This window comes from Gossypium hirsutum, chromosome D05, assembly GCF_007990345.1.
Source record: "Gossypium hirsutum isolate 1008001.06 chromosome D05, Gossypium_hirsutum_v2.1, whole genome shotgun sequence".
In the NCBI taxonomy this organism is placed as follows: Eukaryota; Viridiplantae; Streptophyta; class Magnoliopsida; order Malvales; family Malvaceae; genus Gossypium; species Gossypium hirsutum.
The window spans coordinates 4221340-4247818 of NC_053441.1; the positions used below are offsets into that span (position 1 = coordinate 4221340).

The 26479-nt window shown below is 34.3% G+C and overlaps 2 protein-coding genes across 3 annotated transcripts; both read left to right on the plus strand.

Moving 5' to 3' along the window:
* Window positions 1-5918: 5918 nt before the first annotated feature.
* Window positions 5919-16613, plus strand: LOC107906932 (protein ENHANCED DISEASE RESISTANCE 2-like). Of its 2 annotated transcripts, XM_016834083.2 has the most exons (22): window positions 5919-6348; window positions 6993-7067; window positions 7347-7400; window positions 8281-8346; window positions 8471-8529; window positions 8796-8872; window positions 9196-9318; window positions 9755-9789; window positions 9993-10093; window positions 10175-10270; window positions 10423-10487; window positions 10587-10658; window positions 11287-11442; window positions 11922-12094; window positions 12245-12311; window positions 12533-12714; window positions 13447-13548; window positions 14754-14801; window positions 15335-15478; window positions 15569-15664; window positions 15942-16043; window positions 16167-16613. In XM_016834083.2, the coding sequence occupies exons 1-22, from the start codon at window positions 6088-6090 to the stop codon at window positions 16257-16259; spliced, it is 2247 nt and encodes a 748-aa protein (XP_016689572.2). In that variant the 5' UTR covers window positions 5919-6087; the 3' UTR covers window positions 16260-16613. The 2 variants fall into 2 exon arrangements, with proteins under 2 accessions (XP_016689572.2, XP_016689574.2); XM_016834085.2 differs by lacking the exons at window positions 15335-15478; window positions 15569-15664; window positions 15942-16043; window positions 16167-16613 and adding an exon at window positions 15152-15216.
* Window positions 16614-21946: 5333 nt separating this feature from the next.
* LOC107906930 (leucine-rich repeat receptor-like protein kinase TDR) lies at window positions 21947-25270 on the plus strand. The gene is made up of 2 exons (XM_016834082.2): window positions 21947-24629; window positions 24711-25270. Exons 1-2 carry the CDS (start codon window positions 22109-22111, stop codon window positions 25025-25027), a joined length of 2838 nt encoding a protein of 945 aa, XP_016689571.2. The 5' UTR covers window positions 21947-22108; the 3' UTR covers window positions 25028-25270.
* The last annotated feature ends 1209 nt before the right edge of the window (window positions 25271-26479 follow it).

Consider the following 26479-nt stretch of genomic DNA (forward strand, 5'->3'; position numbering starts at 1 on the left):
AATTGCACCAGGGCGCTAAGGAGGAGGGGCCTCGCGCGCAAATATCCTCTCCAGTGAAAACATACGGACCCTCCGGGTCGGATAGGGTCGACGCGCGGATCTGGGGGGCGAAACGGCGTCGTTTTAACGCCTGGGGCTATGGCGCAAAACGGCGCCGTTTTAAGTGCTTATAAAATCAAAGATTTTTTTTAACTTCATTTTCTACTCTTTCAAAGAAAAAAAAAACAAATTCTCTTAAAAAAAACCCTCTCTCCCTCCAGTCCATAACCCAGAATCTGGCGAGGAGAACCGCCGTCGACGTCGTCGCGCCGGCCACCGCGTGAGGTAAAAATTTGCTTTTTTTATTTTTCGTAAATATAAACTATTATATAAATGTATATACGTATAAAAATAAAATGAACATATGTAAACAGATGAGAAATGCGAACATACAAAAGAGTCACCTTTGATTTTTTTGCTTTTTCTATCAAAATGTTACAGAAGAAGAGAAAAAGAAGAGAAAAAAAAACAAAACCCCCCTGATTACATTGAATTTTTTGATTTTATAGTCAAATGCATCTTTGCTTCTTCTCTATTTGTTACTGCTTCTCTGCTATTTTGGGCTGCCATTGCGTGTTCTTTTCGTTTTGTAGGTGGGCAGAAGGCAGGTGGCTGAGGTGACCAGGGAGCAGGTATGGTAGCCGTACGGCGCACATGGCCCTGGCATGCGGCGTTGGAGAAGGCATGGAACCTTAGGGTTCCCTGATGTTGTTTAATTTTTGGGCCCAATTGGGCCAATTTAGATTTTGAGCCTTGGGCATTGGGGCGGGTCAAAATTGGTCTTGTACACTTAGTTATAGTATTATAAAATATTCAAGTAAATCGTGGCACCGGGCAAACGATGTACTCAAATCCGTAAGACGATCCTTATTTTGGACAAGTATTTAAAAATGCAATTGAAGTTAAATGTTGGAATATAAGTTGACATCTGATATTGAGTTCGATTGAGTAAATTCATTGTTTGAGATTGTGGTTGGCAGGAAATGTTGAATTTTTATTTGTTTATTAATATTGTTAGTGAAATTTTAGTAAGATTTTATTATGAGCCTGTGAACTTACTAAGCTTTCTAAAAGCTTACTTGTGTGTGTTTATTGTTTCTTGTAGATTGATATATATATGTTCGGAGGATCAGATCTACATCAACGATCACACTATCCAGATTTACTCTGGTAGATTTTGTTAAACAACTTTTTGATTTATATGGCATGTATTGGGACTTGGTCATTTTGTGTGTATTCTTATGATGTGGCTAAGGAGTAGCAAGTAAATTTTCAATAATGATTAACTATTGAATTGGTTATATACGAACGTGATTTGGTGTTGTGTATGCTTAAATGATAGTTAATACAAAGAAATTATAAAAGAGTAAAAATTTGCAATGGAACAGTTTTTGGACAGCAGCATTGATGTGATTTTAAAAAATCACCAAAAATGGTGGAAATTGAATTAGAGAGTGAATAAGATATAGAATTAAAGCTGAATGAGTCTATTTTCATATGAAAGAAATAGAGTAAGTAAAAGAGTTGTATATTTTCAGATATTTGAATTTTAGTGAAACAGAATCAGAATAGCTTTTGAAATCCCCTGTTCTGACTTTAAAAAATCATTAAAAATTGTACAAAAAGAATTTAGAATTATAATTTATATGTTTAGATTCCTTAGTGAGTCTATTTTCAATAGAAGATGAGAATGTTATCCGAATTCTGTACATTGAGATAATTGATTTTTAGTGAAGAGGGGTCAGAGTTGTCGAACAGTGAAACAAGAGAAACTTTAAAGAATAAACTGTACTAATTGGCTAAATAAAAAATTCTTAAAATTTTATGGTAAGAAGATATATGAGTCAATTTTCAGGGAAAATTTACGTATCTAGATTTTGAGTTTCGTAACTCGAGTTATAATTAAATTAGTGACTGTTGCGCAGGTGGACAGTTTTTATTGTGAATAGTGAAATAAATTGTTTTGATTTGATTAAGTATTCGGAAAATTTTGACCCGAACCATTTTTATTGCATGATTTAGGGTCTTGAGATTCCTTTTTAGGTACATATTGAATGAACGTGAATGAATTAATTTTAAAAGCAAATTTTTATGCTCCGATCTAGTAAGTTAAGTCAGGTAATGCCTCGTGCTCAACTCCGGCAACGGTCTCGGGTAAGGGGTGTTATAGTATAATTGTGTTAAATATATTAAAATTTATATTTCTAATAGATTTTGAGATCGCTTTTAATTTTTGAATTTATTTCACAATTAATTTTTTAAATAAAAAGATATTTGAACTAATATATAAAAAGATTATTTTATTACAATTCATGCAAAATGAATTTTTTATTTTAATTGTGATTAATTATCTGGATTTTTTAATTAAAATTGTGATTGATTATATGAATTTCATTATAATTAAGGATTTTATATTAACATGTATGCGAGTAATATATTTAGAATATTATAAATAAATTTATTCTAATTGTGATTCATTATATGAGTTTATATTAATATTTACATGATTGAATTTTTAATTATTTTAAAATTGGTATAAATAGATTTCATAACACGTTTTCATCGATGTTTGATCTAGGAAATTGTATAATAATAATTTAAGACAATATTTTTTCAAATAAAATATTGAATTAAAAATATATAAAAAATTATAAAATGATTTAAATTTTCTTATAGTATTAATAATAAAAGTAAAATTATACAAAATTATAAAATAAATTTAATATATTTTAATTAATACGTACAACTAAACCCCCATCGCCGGGTAAGAAAACTAGTTATTAAAATAAGTTTACATATTTTAAATAAATTATATTATTACAAAGGTGACTATTTGATATAGTGTTTTTTTTTATTCCACAAGTAATTTTTAAAAATTGACATGTTTTTTTAATATCTTATAATACTCCTATAAGACACTTGTTAACCATTAACTTGACTTGACCAAATATTTCCCTTAAAAACAATTTACTTCTTTTATTTTTTTTTTGAAAGTTAAATTTAGAGAGAAAAGATAGCAAACACTCGTCGTAGATGATGAAGAATAAGCTCTATCAATACAATAAAGGCTTTAGTGTCAGCATTAATAGGACATTATAATACGTTGACAATTGGCTTTGTCATAACTCAAACACGATATATCTGGAGTGATTGCAAGCACTTAATACGATAAAGAAATTAGTCTTGAATGGTCAAAAGCGATGAGCAAAAATTAATAAAAGATTCGAGCATTCACCAAATTAGAGAGGACAACAACAAAATCATCTCTAAAATTACGTGTAAAACTAAGGTTTACAAGAGACCTTGTTCAAATTAATTTATTCAAAATTGGAAGCTCCTTAAATTTAACCTTGTGTTATCGGGTCCTAAGTTCAAAATATTTCTCGAATGACAATTTTTTCCACCCTAAAAAAGTTTAACAAACCCTCCCATACGTGGTCTAGTATTTTTACGACAGCGAAGGCCCTTGAAGATGGTTTCGGTTGGCAAGTAGGTGATGGCAAAAGCATTAAAATTTGTGAGGATAAATAGGGGTTTGAAGGCCCGGACGGTAAGTCCCTTTGCTATTCTGGTTCTACTATCCCTGAAAGAATGGTACATGAGCTCTATGGCGATATTGTGGGGGATCGCATTCGTAATTTACCTATTATTTCTAATGGCTCGAACGATAGGATGATATGGTTTCATAACACCCATGACTACTACACTACAAAGTCAGCTTATTCGTGGCTTCTTCTCAAGCAAACTAGTTTTCGCCCGCATAGACTTTTCTGGAAGACCATCTGAAAGCTTAAAATTCTTCCCAAAATACGTGTTTTTGCATGGAGATTAGGTCATGAGCTGCTTCCCACGAATGTCAAAATCTCCTTCGTTAAACAGAACTTTAGACGGGAATGTTCAAGGTGTGGTGCAAGTGCAGAAATGATTATTCACGCTCTTAAAGACTGCCTAACTGCTTGAGCCATTCTCACCCTTGGCGGTTTAGATGGCAGACTTATTGATAAAAAGTACTTCCACTGTATTGATTGGCTTGAAGATGCAATGCGTATTTTGGACAGAAAAGCATTTGAAGACTTAATAACGACACTTTGGAATAGCTGGAACAGTCGCAACAACTTTTTCTTTCGTGGAAAGGAAGAAGAAGCTCGGATCGTATGGGAGAGGGTGAGAACGCTCAATCATGACTTTTGTATTCATAACATTGTGAATAAGCCGATTATTCTAGTGACCCCTATTGTTCAAAAATGGGAGAAGCTCCCGAATGGTTTCGTGAAAATAAATGTGGATGCTACTGTCTTAAACAACAAAACTGGTTTTGGGGTGATTATCCGCGAGTGGTGGTGGTGGAGGCTTTAAGGATGATTTCATGACGACAGAATGGGCGGAGCTTTATGCGTTCGAGGAGGGTATCAATCTTGCTCATTCCTTTAATGTTGAAAATGCCATTTTTGAAACAAATTGCACCAATATTGTTAGTAGGATCAAAAAACGCAAAGAAGATCATGTTACTATTATCGGCCACCGAACCAAAGAGATTCATAAATCAATGGAGCTGTTGGATCAATCGAAGTTGCAATAAAGTAGCGGATCTTATTTGTAAATTAGCACTTTCAAATTGTAATATGTTTTTTGGCATGGATTATCTAAGGGATATCCATGATATTGTAATTCGCGATTCAATTTAATTGAGTTTTGACATCTGGATTGTATTCTGTCAAAAAGAAAAATTAAGATTACACGCATAAGTAAGATTAAAAAACATGTTACAAGAGCAAATAAAAATTTCTAAAATTGAAGACTTATTAAACAATAAAAAAACAAATAAATAAAAAATAAGAAGCAAACAACTTAGAAAAAAAAAATATTTTTTAAGGTTTTATCAAGTTACTTCTTTTTAATCCTTTATAAAATAAAAAATATTCATCTTTTACCACTGTCGAAAATTAATAATTAATAATTAATTTTAATAGAAAAGTTTTGCTAATGAGATTTTACATAATTAATAAAACAATACACCTTAGTGCACAAATTCAAAATTCACCCTGTGAATCGCTATTCAAATTTATTTTATTTCAAATCCCGTATTATGTCCAGTATTATTCAACCCATCTCTTATTTAATTTATTATCAGCGGAATAATAGCAATCACTACAAACAAATTCTTTGGTACATTTTCAAAAGAAAGAAATCTCAAAATCATACATAATTTAATATACAATTATATACATAAAATATAATCTGGTGTAATTAAACAAGTAAAGCTCTAATTGTAATTCAAATGAATACTTGAAATCTTAATTTTAATTTAATCATACACGTTAAATATATCAATTTATTTTTATATTAGATAAATATAATTATTTATATATGCAAAATGAGATTATATCAATAATTGTATTAATAATTTATAAGAATTAGATTAAATCAAAATTTTATGTATAAAATTACATAAAATTAAAATTTATATATACAATTACATATTAAATTATAGTTAATGTATAGTTTTAAAATTATTCCTTTTCAAAAAGAAATAACTATAAAAGAAAGAAAAAAACTATAAAACTATAAAAGAAAAAACGAAAATATATAAATAAAGGACGGTTGACCGTAATGTAAACGTCGCAACCAGATGTTGCCACGTCATATAGATCAACGGCATGGTAAGATCGTAACTAGACAGTTGGTCCAAAGTTCGGAAAAACCGTTCCTATTTTCTCTCTGCAACGTTGACCGCTTTGGAATTTTTTATTTCATTTAATTTTAACGAGAGAAGTTGAATTGACCCTTAATAAAAAAGAACAGCAAACTGGACCCCACATACCAGTGTCTATAAATGGAAAAAATTAAATGGGCGAAAAACAAAAAGATTCCTTCCTTCCCTCCTGACCACTCTCTGCTTGTATTTCTCTCTCCCGCTCACAATCAAAATCATAATCAACTCCTTCTTATAATTCATGGGAAAAAAGCTTATGAATCTGATCAATTCATCACATTAGTCACAAGTAGTAGTTACTGTTTTCTTTTTCATTTGAACCGGCACATTTGGTTATGGCGGGATCAGGCGATGGAGGAAACGAGAGAGAGGTGTTGGAAGACAGCATCAATCACAGTAGCAGTTTTTCTAGACATAGGTATAGACGAAGCATGAGCTCCGGCGAAGAAGACAAGGGACTTTTAGCATTTTCCGGGTGGGTGTATCATGTAGGAACCAATTCGATTGGCCATGAGTATTCCCATCAACGCTTCTTATATGTAAAAGGGAAATATGTTGAGATGTATAGAAGAGATCCTCAGGAGAACCCCGGCATTGTACGTAACGTCAATTCTTCTTACTTGTTTTCAGTTTATTGCAGCTCGTTTGGTTTATTTCGCTGTTGTAGTAAATTAATTATTGACAGTCGAAATTTTATTTACGTAGTTATAGGACATCCCTCAGTTCAATCAATGCTTAGAAAGCTAGTTGCATTGGAGTTTGTAGGAAGCTGATTGAAGTTCATAAAATAATATTCAAAAAAACGCACCGAACTTTTCAATGATTGAATAATTTCATTTGTTGTAGTCTTTAGAAGTTCTGATTTCAGTCTCTTATTACCTTGCTGTTACATGGTTGTGAAATTTGGCTTCTAAAATGGCCTCTTACTCAACTTTGGGGCCTTTGATAGTAAAACTGTTAATCTATTATGAGAATGCTACAATTCACATAGGCCACCGATTACACGGAGTTCAGATACGTGGTTGTTTTCTTTCTAATTAACCTCCTTCCAAGGGAGAGCTCCCTATTTATTTTATCACAACGGTGATGTAAGAGAGACCTTCAAATACAGTATTCCTATGGTATTTAAAGAAATGAAAAAAAGTTCTTGCATGTTTTTCTTTGCTATCTCTTGCCAATATTCACGAAGAAACAAATATTTAATTGTTTATTTTGGTTGCTAATATGTTTCCTTATACAGCGACCTATTAGGAAGGGTATCATAGGACCTACACTAATGGTGGAGGAGACAGGGAGTCGAAAAGTCGGTAATGAGGTAAGCCAGTGTTACTTACCATTTTATACGTTCATAGTTATTATTCACCATTTTTTTCTGAACTCTGCTCTCGAACAGCACATTGTGCTCTCTTTATTTTCCAGTTTTCTTTTTTTTTTCCCACTTTCACTTTCTGGTGTTTGCTTCTCTGAACTGTTTGATTTAGTTGAAACATTTCATGGTTTGCTGCTCGACTGGCTTATTCAATTGTTTTTATGCTTAATCAATAATGAAGCTCGATCTTGTGCTTAACAGTTCTCTTCTTTTAACCATTTGTAGGAACTCTACACTATACAATTTTACAATCGATTAGATGAGACTAAGAAAGGAGAAGTAAGTTTGTTTCACACATTAATCCAGTTGTGCATGACACGCGACATTTATTTGGACTGTATAGATTTTTGAGTTCGTTGACTTATTGGATATTGTAGGTTACACTACAGGTTATACCAATGTCTGGGTCATAGCTTGCTTGTCTTGGCCCATTATTAACCTCTCCCAACCTTTTTTTTATTGAAACTCTCCCAACTATTAATTTTGAAACATGTCAAGACATACTCAATGCTTTGGTTAACTTCAGTAATTGCGTCGGGCTCATGGCTCTTGCCTAGTATGTCACATTGAAGAGAAAAGATGTCAATATGACAAGGTAATACCCGATTGCCATTGGTAGACCTGACCTACTGTTTCTATGGGTATTCTAGTAAAACTGTACCTGGTTGATTTTATTTTTACCTTGTTTTTGGCCTATATATATAGTTCAACTGAGTCACCTAGAAAGCTTTTCGTTACTGGTTACTCGTTAAAGCTGACTTTTTGCAACTTCAAACTACGACTGGGTGTGCCAATCTTTGAACCATGCTGCTCAGAAAGAGATAAGGGTCCCCAATCTCCTACAACTGTCAAAAGGAAAACCTCTTCTAGTATGCTGCTCTAAAATCCATGTTACCTTGTTCCCATAATTATCATTGTTTCAGTATTCTAAACCACATTTTTTAAAAAAAAATTTTGGATCAAAATCCTTCATACCTTTAGTGCATCCATGAAGCACTTTGTTGGTTCTCCAATGATATCTACGCGAGTGCCAGCTTTCCCTTTTTTTTTCTCTGCAGACGATTAATTCTTTGAGTCACTTTTATATCTTATCAATGGTTATTATGTAGTCTTGTGCGTTGAAGTGACTCATGACTAACTCATACTTTTCTGCTTCAAGATTGCTTGTACCTCGGCTGAAGAATCTAAAAAATGGATAGAGGCATTGGACTATGCCAAGCAACAGGTACAAAGAAGTCAGCTAAAATGGTTTGATTCATATAATGTGGTTGCTTTCTTAGAAGATATGAACTTCTTTTCCACTTATGATTTTTTTCTTATTCACTTAACTTGCTACCTATTTTTAACAGGCTGAATATGAGCTTTCAAGAGGAGGTGGTGCCAGAAACAAATTAAGCCTGGAGGCTGAGTAAGCAATTCTCCTTGTATCTTTCTATAGTAGTCTTACTCTTACTTGATGTAACTTGAGTTAAAAAAATTTTGGTTTTGGTATATTGGCTGGTGATTTTGTTTTCTTACATGTGTTAATTTAGAATTTGTAGTTGAACTAGAAGGTGTTAGTAGCTACCTGTAACAAAATCAAGTTGATTTCTACATGCTTGTACATGTTATACTTTGTTTTGTCTGGCACTATTTTTTCTGATCGAAATATATATTACTTGTTTTCTTCTGAAGTATTGATTTGGAAGGCCATCGACCTCGAGTACGGCGGTATGCATCTGGATTAAAAAAGCTTATAAGAATTGGTGGAGGTGAGTTGGTATTTGGCTTCATTATGATTTTAAGGCTCTAAAGGAGAAGTTTGGTTTGTCAGTTCTTCAAAACTCGTAATATTCGAGGAATACTCTTATGTGTCCACTTTGTAGTATAACTTCGTAAAGGCATTTGAAATGCAATTTATCATGTGAACCTTTTAGATATTACCAATAGAAGTACTGTTGAATCATAATAGCAAGTTAATGCTTACGATTAAGCCTTAAGATAAAATGAGTGCTGCATCGAATCGTCTCTGTTTAGTGTGTATTCCTAGTCAATTAGACAGCGCTGTTGAATCTTTTATTTTTGCCTTTCATAGGTCCAGAGTTGCTTTCACGGTCAAGCTCAAGCTTGGGTACAGGTTCATCAGATGGAGACTTTGAAGGGGAGTTTGGAGATGCAGTTGAAGCACATGAATGGAAATGTGTGCGTACGATCAATGGTATACTTCTTATGCCCTTTTTTGGGTTAAATCAAATGAATTAATCCAAAACAAAAATGGCAAGCTAAAAAGGTGTATAAGGAGTAGCAATGGAATTGAACTTTTTATATTGGAGCGATGATAAATAAAAGCAACACAAACAAATAATTCATGCAGAATTAGGAAACTTGTAATGATGTATTCTTTACTCTCGAGGTTTATGGTTTACTACACTCAAATCTATCCTTTTAAACAATTCTTTTTTGTCAGAATTTCTCTAGCTTTATCATGCATCAGTTTCCAAGAACGTTGGAATAAGATTTGAAAATTTCCTGTCTTTATGTGTAAATGAAAGATTTCATTGTTTGTAAAGATACGCGACAAGTCTCTCAATATGCATTGAATGGTCCTAATGAAAAAAGTTATATAACTATCTAATTATTCGAATTGGTTTCAGGTGTTAGAATCCTTGAGGATGTGGCTGATGGAAAGGTATTTATGCGATTATACTTATTGTTTCTTTTACTTTATTTTTCCTTTTTAATTTAGGACAGGCATCACATATAAAGCAAGTTTAAAACTACCAGCTTAGTCCAATTCCAAACATGTAGTTCACATATATTTCACATTGAACTTGTAGATTTAGAATATCAAAGTTTTACAATTTCTCTTCATGTTCTTTGAATTATCTGTAGGGTGGGAAAGCTTCTCTGGTAAAGGCTGTTGCTCCTGTAGATGCAAGCGCAGATACTGTTTTAGAAGTAATCTTAAATCTGGATCGCCATAAGAGATACGAGTAAGTTGTTCCACCTATTTTCCATGATTTCATATTTTCGCAGTAATGCAAGTTTGGTTTCTCTACTGACTATCTTCACAGGTGGGATATGCTGACAGGTGACTTGGAGCTGGTAGATTCTTATGATGGAAACTATGATGTTGTCTATGGAACATATGATCCTAAATATCTTGGTCGGTAAGTTGTCAGAATGGATTACTTTGAAGAACCATTTGCTAGCAATGTGTAGGGCATATATTGTAAACAATGTTGAATTCCTCTCATCAGCTAGAACCTGCATTGTCTCTTTGGTTATTGGCTTGCATTTATTTTTTGTTGCATGTTTGCAGATGGCAATCCAAGAGAGATTTTGTCTTCTCCAGGCAATGGTTTCAAGGGCAGGATGGAGCATACAGTAAGAGGATTTGCAAATAACAATTTTAATTTATTTGTATGAAAACAAATATTTTTCTTGCCTCCATTTCACTCGCATATGATATGCATCTATTGGCAGCAATTTTGCAATTTCCTGCTGCACATAAGAAGCGTCCTACAAGAAATGGATACCAACGAACATCAATTAAACGTAAGAATCTGTATTGTTAGTTGGAAAAAGTATTTACGTTCTAATCTCTATGGCTTGAATGCTTTGGGTCTTTAACATAAGAGGAAATGCCGCTATCTTTCTTTTGGGGGCTCTTGTACGATCTCTAAATACTTCAAAGTTGGAAGAGAATTGATCTGTAATGATGATTGAGTTTTATATTCTCTAGTAGCAGCAAATGCTACTTTTAGAGGCCAGGTTTCCTGTCACGACCCATCACCATTCGACCAGCCCGGGCCATCGGGGGTATAATACTGATATTATCCTCTTTGGTGTCCACTGACTCTTTAAGGTTTTGTCACTCGAAGATGCACCTCTACAGGTTTTAACCTATGAATCTTTTTAGTAACTCTAGTACCATTTGAGATAGATTCAAAATAAGTTTCCTGCGCTCTAATCTTGGGAGGCACACCTTGACAAAACCTTGCAGCTCAAGACCTGTAGAACGGTGATGGGGTCATGACATTTCCAGTATGTGGCAACTTAATTTTTCATAAACTAGTGACTATGGCACTGGATGATGACTCTAATATGTTTCGTATGAGTCCTCTTGATATACAAGTCCCTTTTATAGCCACTCAATTTGTATGTATATTTCCATGGATGGCAGCATCTACTTGGGAGATTAGAAGTTTAACCAATGAAAAATGCCTTGTAACACATATGTTGGAGATGAATGCTGCCGGATGGGGTCGATGGAAGAAAAGTAGTAGCTGCTCAAAGTTTGAAAAGACCATTCCATTCGCCTTATTATCCCAAGTTGCAGGTTGAGTTATCTAATCCAAGTCCTTAGTATCTTACTTTTGATATGATACTAGAAGTTAATGGCTTAGACATATAGCATTATGTTGTCTTAGCAAATCAGGTCTTGTATTTCTGTTAGACAGGTGGACTTTCAGAAATTTTCTGCATTTCAGAGACTTGATCAACTAAAGACAACCTAACTCCACTGATCTCCAACATGCACTACTGTTCTTTCTTATCCCTAGGACTTTCATGATCAAGGGATGATGGATCTATGAGATTCTATTGGACAGGATTAATTTTTGTCTCAACCACATTTTAGGTTTATGATGACGGTGTCACCATAAAGGAGTACTGCTTCCACAGATTACACAGAGACATGACATTTTCAAGAAATATTAAAAGCTGAATCGAAACCTGCAGGCTTTTCTCACTGATGTAATTTAACTTATGCCACAATCACTGCAGTGTCAGTTATGTTTTCTTGTTAATGTGTTTCAGGTTTAAAGGAATATATTGGAGCAAATCCATCGCTCAAATGTGAACCTTCCTCCCTGGCATTGCATTCAAAACATTCTGAAGGCGATCCGCCAGATGAATTCTATGATGCAGTTGCTGGTGACTCATCTTCAACATCAGAAGATGAAGAGAGCGATGATGAATCAGAGAAGGAGGTAATCCTTTCCTCTTCACCACAAGTGCCTTCCCCTCCTCCAAAAAAAAGACTTAAAATTTACTGCTCTATTTGTGGACTGATGTAACCTATTCATTAATCGTTTTCATGAAAAACTCTATTATTGATAATCTGCTCTCAACTTTATCAGGAAAAACCAATTAAGCAGAAGCCTGCACCAGCGGCCATCTCAAGCACAGCTTTGAAGCAAGCTTCAGGTTCTTTATTTTCTTAATTCTGTATTTGGAAAGATCAACCTGCTTTTATCTTTTATTTGGGAAAAAGGAGATTCTATCCAGGAAATATTTTTTATATTTATGCCTTCTCTTTTTCTTTTTCTTTTCTTTTTTGGTAACAATAATATCTTATAGCTTAAAAGATATTCTATCCTTGATCCTTTTGTGAGCTATTAAGTATACTAAGTATTAAGTCACTGCAGATGCAGCTGAAAATGCAAGTAAGGAATTAGATCTTAGTGTACCTCCTATTCATGTTGATCCAAGTCAATTCAACAGTGTTCTCCATAAAGGAAAGGATGATGCTGACACAAATTGTTGGACTTCTCCTGGTGGTGCGGGATTTATGATAAGAGGACAGACATACTTAAAAAATAGTGCCAAGGTGAGGTTTTTCTACCCTTGTTAATCATTTGACATGCATTTGCCATTGTTTTTATTTGTTCTGAGTGCACTCTTCTCATCATCTTATATCATGAAAGCATGAAATTAAGAGTATCTGGCTTAGTATAATGGAAAATTGAGATACAAATTGGAATGACAGTTGTCTGCTTGGTGTGTAGTTCTACTCATTCGTTATGCTCTCATCCTGAGTTGATACATATGCTTCTATTGGTCAGTTCATATTCATTCTGTTAGCTATTGGTGTGATGCAGTTTCATTTACCTAATCTTGCCAGGTCTGGTTTCTAAATTTGATTAAGTAACCAAAATCGACTTTACATTTATAGCTTTACTGGTATTTCTGTCTTACCTTGTATTCTTTGTTTGGTTTCAAGGTTGAGACCCTCTCATTCAGTTCAGTAGTTGGAAGTTCTTTGTTTGAATCATTATTGTATTTGGCCCATTTATTAATTTTAGCTTTCTTAATGTATGAGTTCTTTGATTGCTTTTAACTATATTTATCTTGCTTAATGAATTCTCTGCTGCACAAGTAAAGTTTCAAATACAGAAAATGAGGAAGCATGATTTTTTCTATGATGAAAATTTTCCTTTTACTTTATAGCTGACAGTCCTCTTCCATGGTTTTATTATATCTGTAATTTCTTCCTCGCATTCCTTGTTCTTGCTAATATTCTGTAGAGAATCAATTGAGTAACCTACAAGTCTTTTCGCAGATAATGGGTGGAAAGCCCCTTCTCAAGCTCATAGCTGTTGATTGGTTCAAAGTCGATAAAGCAACAGATAAAATTGCATTGCATCCAAAGAGTCTAGCTCAGGTATTAAACCGGGCTTCGTACTTTGTTTCCCTTTCTTTGAAGGTGTCAATGTTATGAAAGTCATGTAAAAGTTGCTTCATTCTTAGCAAATTTTCTGCTTGGATTGGTTTCTTTTTGTTATTTACTTTTTTCAAATTCTTTCCAGTAATTTCTTTGCAGATTAGCCATGCTAATATAATTTTTTGAAATCTTTCTTACTATGTGCATTTTACAGTCTCAATTTTCAGTGCTAAAACCTATAAAACGAACTAGTGGTTTTCCTGGTTTCACAGTTTTTCATGCTATGGCTTAGCCATTCTTATGCTAAAAGAATACTCTCTTTTTTTTATTCTAAGCAAAACATTATGTATTTTCTTGGTTTTGTTTATAAGATGCATCTTGTTCCTAGAAAGTCCCCTTTTAGCCTTGCTTATGTATGAATGAATAGAGATTCATGTATCAGGAAGTCAATTTGCATGCTTGTTATTCCTCTTTTACGTTTACTTCATGATTGTTCTTGGCTGAAATAAAAAGAAGATGCCTTCAGTTGTGCTTTTATTAATTTTCCCCGAACTCGATTAGTATTTTAGACTTGATGAAACAACTATCGAACTTTCTGGTGATCTAAACAGTATTTAGTTCCTTCAATTTCTATTTCTCAAACCATTTATATTTCTTTATCTAACAATAAGAAACAAGGCGCTTACCAACTTTCAATGCATCTCCCTTACCTTGTCCTTGATTTCGCTAACCCCATCTTTCCCAAATCGTCTGTTTCTTGTCCTGTCTTTCTGGTATATCCACACAGCCATTGCAGCATCCTCATCTGAACTGCTAACATCTTCTATGTATTATGAGACTTAGCTAAACAGCTATTGAAATGCCTGGCAGATCCATAGATGTAAGAATTTTCTTTCAGTCTGCAGATTTTAATTCGAGAATGGACTGTTTCTACATAGGACAATTTAGCAAATGGTTTGCTACTCCTACAAGCTGCTAGGGACTTTATCATTTGTTTTGGGACAGCCACACTATCTATTCTTGCATCTATGTACTCCGAATGTTGCAGACAAATAGCACATCATATTCTCTATCACACTGAACAAAAATGTTCCTTCACTGTTGGAAAAGGCTGATTCGAGAATATTGGAGGCATCGTGAATGATTTTGCTTGACTGAAAAACAGTTCTATGAATTATGACCTAACTGCTATTTTTCATTTTCAGTCTGATGCCGGAAAAAATCTTCCATTTATCCTTGTGATTAATCTCGAGGTACGCATGCGGATGCAATTCTACCTCCTTTATCTGCATATTTATTTAAACAAAACTGTCAATACATTGGAAATTTTTACAATTGCATAAGATGGTTATGAAAAATGATTTCTATTTTAAAAACTTAGTCCTGCAGAAAACTAACTATTAAAAGCTCGAAGTTGTTTGCTTAGGACATATAGGTTTGGGATCATTATTGGTAATGACACTTGAGCCATATTTCTGAACACAAAATGATGTTTTCATACGAAGAAATTCTAATCCTGAAATAGCCATGTAATTAAGTGGATGATACGAAGATTAAAGTTGAAAATTTGAACAAATTTTATTGTTCTGGATGGTCAATGCAGATCATGCTCTGACCTTCAGATTCACTTCTAGTTTCCACTTTTCTCCCAAAAATACCGACCTTGGGGGATACAATGGGAATATTTGTAGCATGGGGAGAATTTTTATGGAATTAATTTTTAGGTTGCAACAAGTTTTACCTTGGTTTTTCAAAGAGGATATATGTTTTGGTTTCTTTTTTCCAGATTCCTGCAAAACCAAACTATAGTTTGGTCCTCTACCATGCTGCTGAAAGGCCAGTGAGGAAAGATTCTTTACTGGAAAAGTTTGCAGATGGAACGGATCAATTTCGTGATGCAAGATTTAAACTGATACCAAGCATTGTTGAGGTATGAAATTGTATATTGTAAACATCTCACCTAGTTGTTATCTATGCTCTAATGCTAGTGAAAAGCTGAGTTGTTTCTAAATGTTCAAAGGGGTATTGGATGGTCAAGCGTGCAGTTGGAACAAAAGCTTGCCTACTTGGGAAAGCTGTTACATGCAAATATTTCAGGCAAGACAATTTTCTGGAGGTAATGCACTTGAGGTTTTGCTATTTTCCTTGCCTCGGTCTTGAGGCCTACACAGTATCAGGATCTATAAAGTCTTTTGATATCTCTATATTTATTTGTTCCATGGCAATGATATATGGTTCAATGATCTCTAGTATATTTCTATTTTTAAGTTGTTAATGCGTATTCTCATGGTTTTCAAAGTTGACAAGCAATCCTAGACTGGTATGAAGTTTTATCGATTAGTTAGATGAGGTGTTTCTGATCCTATACTGTTGCTGAATCTTTTATTGTGCAGATTGACGTGGACATTGGGTCATCATCTGTAGCGAGAAGTGTTATCGGCCTTGTCCTTGGATATGTCACAAGCTTAGTTGTGGATCTTGCAATACTAATAGAGGTTTGTGCCATGTCGTACTGTTTCATCTGAGAAATTACTGTTTTCTAACATGGGGTTCTAGCTTTGCATTAGACCTGAGCTTGTGAATGGTAGGGATACTGATACTTTCCCCTCCATCTGCAGGCAAATGACGCGGCAGAATTGCCTGAGTACATTCTGGGCAGTGTTCGACTGAATCGTGTGAGGCTTGAATCTGCTGTACCACTGGATGGGTGAACGTTTTTCACATCTTCCCTGCCTGTCTTTAAGCATCTTGCGCTCCAAGGTTGCCATCACTACGAGTAACCTTCAGTTTTAAATATTTCCTGTGGTATAGCGCAAGGCTTATTTGATGAGTTGGCTTCCAATTTTTAGTGCCATATTTTTATCCCAAATTGTGTATCTTTTAAGTATGTAGTTTCCTTGTTTTATACATGAACAAGATCAATTTTTCCTTTGAAAACATGAACAATATATATATTTGAGAATATTATATATTCATTTGTACAAAAGACTTCCCACATACTTTTGGGACTCCTTTCAAGGGCCGTTGGGCTTATTGTAATCTTTTAATCCAAAATAGTTTGCTACAATTTTTTTGTTGAGAGTGAGTCTACTATATATATTTGGATCTGAACTGGTGTTCATTTTGCCTGAAGAATCGGTCCAAATAATGTTCCATATAGGGGGACTGTCATGTTGTTCCAAAAGGCCAGCTTTCTTGCTTGACACCTTGTCCTTAAAGGACAATCACTGCTCTCTTAAATTATCATGTTACACAAGTTATCAGTTCTCTTAACTTCCATAGGGAGACTATTATTTTGTTCTCTGATGAATGCCCGTTTTCGGGTTAGGAACTTTGGTCCTATAATTGCATGGTTTCGGGTCCTACAACAAACAAAAAACTTTTATTAGAGAATTCTTTTGAAAGGTTTTTCAATTAAAGGCACATTGCTTTAATGATTAATCACCTTACTAGCTCCACTCACTATGAAAAAATAGGAGATAAAAGAGACCGGTGAAAATATGTGAAAAGACTAAAGCTGTCTAAATCATTTTGATGTACTAATATGCATTGAATTATCTAAAATTTTTAAAATAAAATTTCTCACTTTTCATCAGTTTCAAATATAAATATTGATGATGGTGTTTTTCTTCTTGTTGAATGCTTATCCCGTTGTGCTTTGGCTCATTTGTTTCAGCACCACCTATTTTTGACTAAGGGTGAGTTTGGATGGGCGGTGCGTTTAGCTGCGGTTAGTGTAAAAACAGCGGTGGCGGTGAGATTAGATACTGTAGCGATACTGTAGCGTGAGATAAAAAGTAAGTTAAACGCACCGCACCACAGTCAATCGCCCATCCAAACGAAGCCTAAATGTCCCCCCAACCCCCACCTTGCTCAATAAAGGAAACCATGGAAACTCAAATTTACCCTTCATTCAAACCAAACTCAAGGCTAACCAATGGTCATGTTTTGATTACATATGGGTGCCTGCCACTACCCTACCGTTGAGAAAAGAAGAGATTCTCAATTAGTTGGTAAACATGTTTAGGTGTACTTTTGATTAAGATATGAAATCAAATCAAATATGAACCTATTTAAGCTCCTTTTTTGACTACTCGAGTGGGAATCTAATTCATTTCAACTTCAATATTTTTTTCTACCCCTTAAAAGATGTGTTCTTTCCCACGTCACACGGCCATGCATGCAGTTGGTGCAGTGTCCTTTTCAATCCTTTCAGGGTGAAAACTCTTTATATCTCTTCTTTTTTTTTTTTTACACATCAAGCTCTCATTACTAATCATGGTTTATAGCTATAATTAATTCACAGTAGTTGATCAATCTTTGATTCTTGAATCCCCCCTCGTGTGCCCCTCGTGTGAGTTAGACGTAACCTTACGAAATCACCTTTTGAAGTTTTTTTTTTTGGCTCAAAGTTAAAACAACATAATTAGTGTGTAATCACCAGTTAAAAGTTAAAACTTGTTGAAAAACCTTGAAAATGTGCCTCCATAAGCCATACCAAAAGGAAACAACAAGTAATGATAATGTTAGGCATTTAATGGCACATGAAAGCTCTCTCTAACTCTGGGGTATTGCATAATTTGCATTTGGTATTTGTGGAGTTCATAGTAGCTTTAACAATGGCAGAATTTTTTTTTAATTTATTTTATCAACCCCATTAATTGAAACATAATTATAACTCGCAAATGGGATTCTTCACCATCACGGGGCCACTGTGAAATTCTGCAGATTCTGCCTCTGCCCCCTGCTTCTCGTGAATGGCTGTGGGTTCCAAGTATTTAAGACCCTTTCCACTACCTTCCATAAATGTCATCAATATGGACGTGAGCTTCCCAATTTTTTTAGTGATGGAAACAAACACACAACCTAAACTTTTTTCAAGTTATGAACAAACACGCATAAAAGGACAAGTTCTCCCTACTGCGTCCAAAATTTGTTACTGAAACTGTACTCCTTTGTTTTTCTTTTTTTCCCCTTCTTTCTTTATAGATTTAAAAGAAAAATCGCAGTTTGAAGATAAAAAATATATATTATAGATACCGAATCCCATTTATTTAGGTTCACAAATATGAAGTTAAAACAAAACCCAGGGAAGTTTTCGCTTTGTGCTTGCCAACTTGCATCTATATCAAGTTACCTACTTTCGTGGATAGGGAAGATGGGAAATGTTACTACTAATTAAAGAACAATGATGTAATCATGTAAGAATTAGTGCTCCCCATTAAGTAAATGAGTGGCTAAAAAGCACACTACAAATGGAGAACAAAGATTACGTGGTCAAGATGAAGCTGCAATGCAACACTACTCTGACTTAAGTCAAATTTACTATTAGGTTAAATTTGCTATTAGTCCCTGTATTTAGTAAAAAAATTGTGAATTTAGTTCTTATACTTTTATTTAATCAATATTAACCATTGTACTTTTTAAAACTTGAAATTTCACCTAAGTAGTAGCAGTTAAATCAAATTAGTTAAAATCAATTACTAGTTTTGTCCTATGTGTGCAGTTGTGGATTTTATCTGTATTCCTCAATTGGATCATTTTAGATCCCTATACTTTTTAAATTGTGAAATTTCAATCTTGACACAAGCAGTCGTTGTTAATGCAGTAACTAGATTTTAATGAATAACATATGGAAATAATAAGTTGGCATGATATTATACGTATGATAATATATTTAGCATATCAACTTCACTTAATGGATTCAATATTTATTACTTGGCGATGATTGAAAATTTAAAGTTTAAAAAGTATAAAAATTAAAATTGATCAAATAAAAATATAAAAATTAGTAGCAGAATTTAATGTTACTATTATTAGGAAGTTATGGGTTCATGTTTAGACCTTTTAAGGTAAACTTTAAAAATTGGATATATATTTAAGATTAGAAATTCGATATTTTTTAAGTTTTAATTTTAAATTTAGGCCAACCAAATATAATTAAACTTTGATCGTAAGAAAAGCCTCTATTATTGATGGTTGAAACTTCCCTCTAGGGATACTTTCTTCACACTCCCTTTATATATTTGTAATCATTGGATCGCATGTGGACCAGGAAGCTAAGCAGTCACTGCCAAGCAACACGCATTGCAAGGAAGGAGGAGGGGGTTACCTTTGTTTTTTTGTTTGTTTTTATTTTTAATTTCCTCCAAAGGCACAAAAGGCTAGGCTCATCGTAAATCAAGGGAATTGGTTTCTCGCTTTTATTACACCTCTCCTCTTTTTTTCTTACCTTCTCTGCACCTGCTTCTGTCTTTTCAACAACATCAATTAGTCCCTGCATATACACGTTAGTTTTTGTGTATTTAGATTTTTATATTAGAAAACCCAACAAAAATATTTACTTTTTCCTAGGTGTTCTTTTTTACTGCATGATACTTGTTTCTTTCATTCCATGCATAAAATGAATTTGTGCTTGTTTTGTTGTGATAGGATAGAAATAGAACTTGTTATTTAGCAGTATCGGTGGAAGGATTCTAGACATTCAGGTGAAAAGAATGGAAACCAAAAAAGGGATTAAAAAGGTTTAAAGTGAGGAATATTGGGATTCATACTTGGTCAAATTCTTGTAACAGTTTTTAAATCTGCAGCAACAGCTTTCATCATTTAAACCAGATTTCAAGGACATATCTGCCTTTCATCATCGTTTATTCCTTATTTTTAAAATTTGATGGAATAAAATTAAGTTTCACCTCCTCCTGCAACATAATCATAATATATAAAGTTTCTTTAACCTACCTTGCTAAAAAATAAACATGGTCATTGACTCACAAGTTGGGTTTCATTTAGTTCATCTTAAAATATTATTATAGTGACTGATTATATAATAAAACTTACGCCAGACACATGTCAAGATCTCGTTGAATATTATAATTTATAACATTCTAAAATATACTTGCTCTAATTGTATTTAGAGTAAATGTATTTAGTAGTTATACATGTACTTAACTAAGATACATGCTATATAAATAGTTATATGTGAGACATAGTAAGAGAGAGCGAGAGAAGACAAAATTTAATACAAAGTGAGTTCATTTCTTTCCCAAAGGTTATTTCTATTCCACCTCCTTCCAACATACCCGTATTCTAAATACTTTTCTCTTACATTGAAGCCTTCTTCTATCTCCCTCACTTAGCATTTCTATGACTCCCCATACAACACCATGTGAACTATCCATAAAGCTCTCTATCTATTTTTACCCTCAACAATTTACCTTGTAAAGTGTAAACAGCTCCCTACCTCTTTCTTCCCCAATAATATACGATTATAGTTTTCCCTCTTTTTTCCTCGATCTTCACCTACTGATATATATATACACATACTATATGTTCGCCACGATCTTTTTTAAAATAATTTATAAAAACTATAATCTGTTGGAATATTTTCAAATATTTATAGTATCCCAATAACTATAAATGAATGAGTGTAATTAATCAAAAGATAAAACTTTTGGTCATTGGTCAAAAGTTATATCATTTGATTTTTTAAAAAAAGAATTATAACTATTCAAAAAATATTATTTGAATAGTTATAAAATTAAATGAATAATTATTATTATTTATTTATTCATAAAGACACCTATTGAAAGATGTCTCTATGAAGAGACATGAAAATTCCTATAAATAGGAATGGATTTCATTTGGAAATCATATTAACAAATTCTAATATTATTTCTTCTCTTCCTTCATTTTCTAATATTATTAGATTATTCTATAAAGTATTGCTGCAGAAATCCTTTGTAGAAATTGAGTTTTTGTTATACATTACTCAGTGCATAGTGGACTATTTTCGTCAGTGCAAAACGCAAATAGTCATTGGCTTCATTGTATCCTCGAGGTTAATTTGCTTGGAACTCGTTTGCACACTGAAGATAAGTGGAGGCGAATATAACCTTAAAGATAGTGGCTTGATACATGCCTTGGAGCCTGTCCTATTTCTTCTTTTTCTTTTCGAGTTCCGATCGTGTGTTCGAGTTTTTTCCTTACCGGAGTTTTGTACTAACATAATCATAACGATCTAAAGAATAATTGATAGTAGCTGTCATGTTAATTGCCTAATAAGTATAGATTCTTGCTATTAAAAAACGATTCACCTTTATCTCTGATTATGCAATTTTTGCTTCAATTAAAATGGATTATGCAAAACTTTTTCTTTTAATTTCTTTAACTAAGAATTATAGGATGATTTAGTGATGCCTCCACAGTGTTGAGATCACTAATCAAATTAAGACAATGGCAATCAATTTGTATAGGATTCTCTCCAGTGAAAAAGCAAAGCAAAATTGAAGATGGCTCAAAGATAAGAAAGCTTTATTCGGTAATGGTGGCAAACATAATCCAAGTAAACTTAGGACCGCAAGGCCCCACGTTTGTCCCCAAAAGCAACCCAATATTATTCTCATATATCCAAATAAACATCATTCAATTTATTTCATGCTTCATGCCCTCCTTTTATGCTTCCTTTCGCTATTTCCCATGCACCATGTTCATCTAACGAAAGCACAGAAAACACAGCTTGCACTATAGTTTTGTCTATCTTTCTTCTTCACTACGAGTTCCAATGGAGATCTTCCAGTGGCCACACTTGAATCTCCTCTTTTCTTCCATGTTAATCGTTGTGGTGTTAGCTGCTGATCCATATTCAGATGCTCTATTGAGCTTTAAATCCGAGATTATTGATCCTTTTCACAATCTGGATGATTGGTTAGAGCCCAATAGTGGAAACCCTTCAGGGAAAGTTCATGCATGTTCTTGGTCTGGTGTTAAATGCGACAACAACTCCACAATTGTTATTGGTTTAAACCTTTCTACGAAGAAACTCGCAGGTAAGTTACCTGGGAAGCAATTCAGTGTGTTCACTGAGCTTGTTGAGCTCAACATCAGTCAAAACTCATTCTCTGGAGAAATTCCCGTTGAAATCTTCAACCTCACCAACTTAAGAAGCTTAGATATAAGCAGAAACAATTTTTCTGGCCATTTCCAAGGAGGGGTCACCGGTCTTCAAAACCTGGTTGTTCTTGATGCTTTCAGTAATAGTTTCTCAGGTCCATTGCCTGTTGAGCTTTCCAAGCTTGAATTTCTTAAGGTTCTCAACTTAGCTGGGAGTTACTTCAGTGGACCAATCCCATCAGCATATGGGTTTTTCAAGAGACTTGAATTTCTTCACTTAGCTGGGAATTTTATCACTGGAAACATTCCACCTGAATTGGGTAATCTCCAAACAGTGACACATATGGAGATAGGGTACAATTCTTACGAATGGAACATCCCATGGCAGTTGGGCAACATGAGTGAGCTTCAGTATCTTGATATTGCTGGTTCAAATCTCTCGGGATCAATCCCCAAGCAGCTCTCTAATCTCACCAAGCTTCAGTCACTTTTTCTCTTCAGAAACCAGCTCACTGGATTGATTCCATGGGAGTTCAGCAGAATCTTGGCTCTCACCAATTTGGATCTCTCTGATAACTTCATTTCTGGGCCTATTCCCGAGAGCTTTGCTGAATTGAAGAATCTAAGACTGCTCAGTCTTATGTACAATGAAATGAATGGCACTGTCCCAGATGGCATAGCTGAACTTCCATCACTAGATACTTTGTTTATATGGAACAATTTCTTCACTGGCTCACTTCCAAGAAACTTGGGCAAGAACTCAAAACTTAGATGGTTGGATGTTTCAATCAACAGTTTCATTGGCAGCATTCCTCCCCATATTTGTGCAGGCGGTGAGCTATTTAAATTAATCATGTTTTCCAACAAGTTTACAGGCAATCTTTCACCTCTATCCAATTGTTCTTCGATGGTTCGAATTCGACTCGAGGACAATTCATTCTCAGGTGAAATTCCTTTAACACTTAGCCATCTTCCTGATGTTTCATACATAGACCTTTCCAGGAACAAGTTTACTGGTGGAATTCCCTCTGATATTTCTCAAGCTTCAAAGCTTCAGTATTTCAATGTCTCTAACAATCCAGAACTAGGGGGACTGATCCCTGAAGAAACATGGTCTTTGCCACTTCTTCAAAATTTCTCTGCATCATCTTGTAACATCTCAGGGAATCTACCTCCTTTCAAATCATGCAGGTCCATGCTTGCTGTTGAACTGCAGAAAAACAATATGTCTGGAGTTGTCCCAAAGAGTGTTTCCCATTGCCGGGCACTTGAGATCATTAATTTAGCTAGCAACCAGTTAAATGGTCATATACCTGATGAGCTTGCTAGTCTTCCTGCTCTAAGTGTTGTGGATTTGTCGCATAATAATTTCAGCGGTTCAATCCCTGCAGAGTTTGGGAAATCTACAAACTTATTACTTCTAAATGTGTCATACAATGATATTTCTGGTGCCATTCCCTCTGAAAAAGTGCTGCAATCAATGGGAAGAAGTGCATATGTTGGAAACCGGGAGCTGTGTGGAGCACCTCTTAGATCATGTTCAGCTTCAATGTCGATCTTTGGAAGCAAAGGCACTGGGAAACTCAGGTTAGTTCTTTTGCTCTCTGCAGGAGTAACCATACTCATTGCAGCCTTGTTATTCTGGCTAGTTTATCTCCGCAAAGGAAACAAAGGCCAATGGAAAATGGAATCTTTTATTGGACTCCCACAGTTTACAGCAAATGATGTTTTGAGGAGTTTCAGTTCGGCCGATTCCATGGAAAAACTGCCACCGCTATCTGCTGCAGTTTGCAAAGCAGTGCTACCTACTGGAATAACAGTTCTGGTGAAAAAGATAGAATGGGAGCCAAAAAGAATGAAGGTTGCCATAGAATTCATAACACAAATGGGAAATGCAAGGCATAGGAATTTGATCAGATTACTTGGTTTCTGCTACAACAACCATATGGCTTATATGTTGTATGATTACTTGCCTAATGGAAACTTGGCTGATAAGGTAACAATGCCTAGAGATTGGTCAACCAAGTGCAGAATTATAACTGGGATTGCAAGAGGACTTTGCTTCCTTCACCATGACTGCAATCCTGCAATTTCTCATGGAGGTTTGAACTCAAGTACCATAGTCTTTGACGATAATTTCGAACCCCGTTTAGCTGATTTCGGGTTCAAGTATCTGATAGAGTTTATCAAAGGTACAAGTCAACCATTTACTTTCCTTGGATTCATTTATTCTAAAACAACAATTTGAATTTCTTATTTGGAATTTGAAACAGGTCGGTCCAGTGAAGCTATCAAAGATGAACTATACATGGACATTTACAGGTTTGGGGAGATAATTCTGGAAATTCTAACTAATGGTAGGCTGACAAATGGTGGAGAAATCGTTCAAAGCAAACCGCAGGACGTTGTTTTGAGAGAAATGTATAGTGAAAATGAAGCAACTGATGATTCCGCCAACTCATTGCAAGATGAAATAAAACAGGTTGTTGATGTTGCTTTGCTTTGCACCAGAAGCAGGCCAGCTGATAGGCCATCCATGAAAGATGCATTGAAGCTTTTTTCAGGGTTGAAAGGACAAGGTAAACAATAGTAAATACTTTTGAAGGAGAGTTTCAGCTTTCAATATTTGCTTCACGTTTCAATGGAAGGAGGTGGACCTCAAAAGAAACATATTATTATATAAATATAGTAAAATGGTTTTCCTTTTTTGCCAATTATGTAGTAAATACATATTTTTGTATTTTGGTTTTGGTTGATCAGCTTGTTTATATCAACGAATATCTATAGTTATTTCCTGAACAATTGTTTTATATTACTAACTAATTTCTCTTTATTTTTATTTTCCTTTATTTTAGATTACATCATTTACGTGAATATAATTAGATATGAATGAAACTAACTAATAATGATTAATGTTACTTTAGTTTAAAATTTAACTTTACGAGATGTCACCATTATACTCATCACTCCTAATGATACAAAGTTATAAACTACTTTCATGAACACCGATTTGTTGTAGGGAGTTTATTCTTAAAATATTGAATTCCAATTTGGCAAATTCAACAGCTACAGCACCAATATATATATTCTCCGAGATTTGTAGGTAACGCAGGCTGATTGAAAAACCATCTATAGGAACCGCTTGCTTTAACATGGTAGCATTCCTGATAGTAGTGAAGAAGAGTTTTGCTCCTTTTGTTTTATGATATTAACGAGTATTCAGATGCAGAAGATCCCATGCTAGACAATTAACTTGTTGGGATCGATGCAAAGAAGATCCCATCTGCTTTGAGGGCAACCTCGCGACTTACAGCAGCTAAGGGAACAACACGGAAGGTTGAGGCGCCTGTCTGGACTGTGTTGGGGGACCAAAAAAAAGGTACCATAAGGAGGTTGATGCAAGCCTCTCTTTTTTTCGTATGGGCCTTCATGGGTTTGAATTATATTCGGTAGTGACTAGCAAATTGAGTCAGTTTGTTGTTTAATTTACTGTTATTATTTTTTTGGTGAATTATAAGAGGAGAGTAAAGTCCTAACAGCAACGCGATTAGCGCAACTCAAACTTAAGTCACACCGGAACACTCTGACCATCAAGCCAACAAACGGGATTCGATTTGCTGATTTTTTAATAAAAGAAGTAAAATATAATCTAACTCCTAATATAAAAGCCTGTATAATATTTTTACCGTCAATTTGTCTGTTCTAAGTGAGGTTAATAAGTCAATGATCAAGGTATATGTTTCACTCAAACAATATTGTTATATAAGGTTGTTTAACATTTGGCTGTCTAAGGATTCTTTTATATGGGCGATGTATTTACCTATAATTAATATAAAAATATGGGTGACGATAAAATTAAATAATATAACAATATTAAAAATAAAAAAATAATTAAACTCACCATAATAAAAATAAACATCCATCCAAATTAACCATTCAAAAAAATCTGAGTGAAGTGTTAAGTTTTCAACCCAAAAATGATTAATTTTTTAATTGTTTATTTTATCCTTTAAAATTTGCTGCGCTGGTTGGTAGGTGCCTG

Excerpts from the sequence above, each read along its gene's own strand:
- LOC107906930 (XM_016834082.2), top strand. The coding sequence starts at position 22,109 with ATGGAGATCTTCCAGTGGCCACACTTGAATCTCCTCTTTTCTTCCATG. Across the intron at positions 24,630-24,710 it reads TCTGATAGAGTTTATCAAAG|GTCGGTCCAGTGAAGCTATC; the intron begins GTACAAGTCAAC and ends AATTTGAAACAG.
- LOC107906932 (XM_016834083.2), top strand. The coding sequence starts at position 6,088 with ATGGCGGGATCAGGCGATGGAGGAAACGAGAGAGAGGTGTTGGAAGAC. Across the intron at positions 9,319-9,754 it reads ATGTGTGCGTACGATCAATG|GTGTTAGAATCCTTGAGGAT; the intron begins GTATACTTCTTA and ends AATTGGTTTCAG. Across the intron at positions 11,443-11,921 it reads CTTATTATCCCAAGTTGCAG|GTTTAAAGGAATATATTGGA; the intron begins GTTGAGTTATCT and ends AATGTGTTTCAG.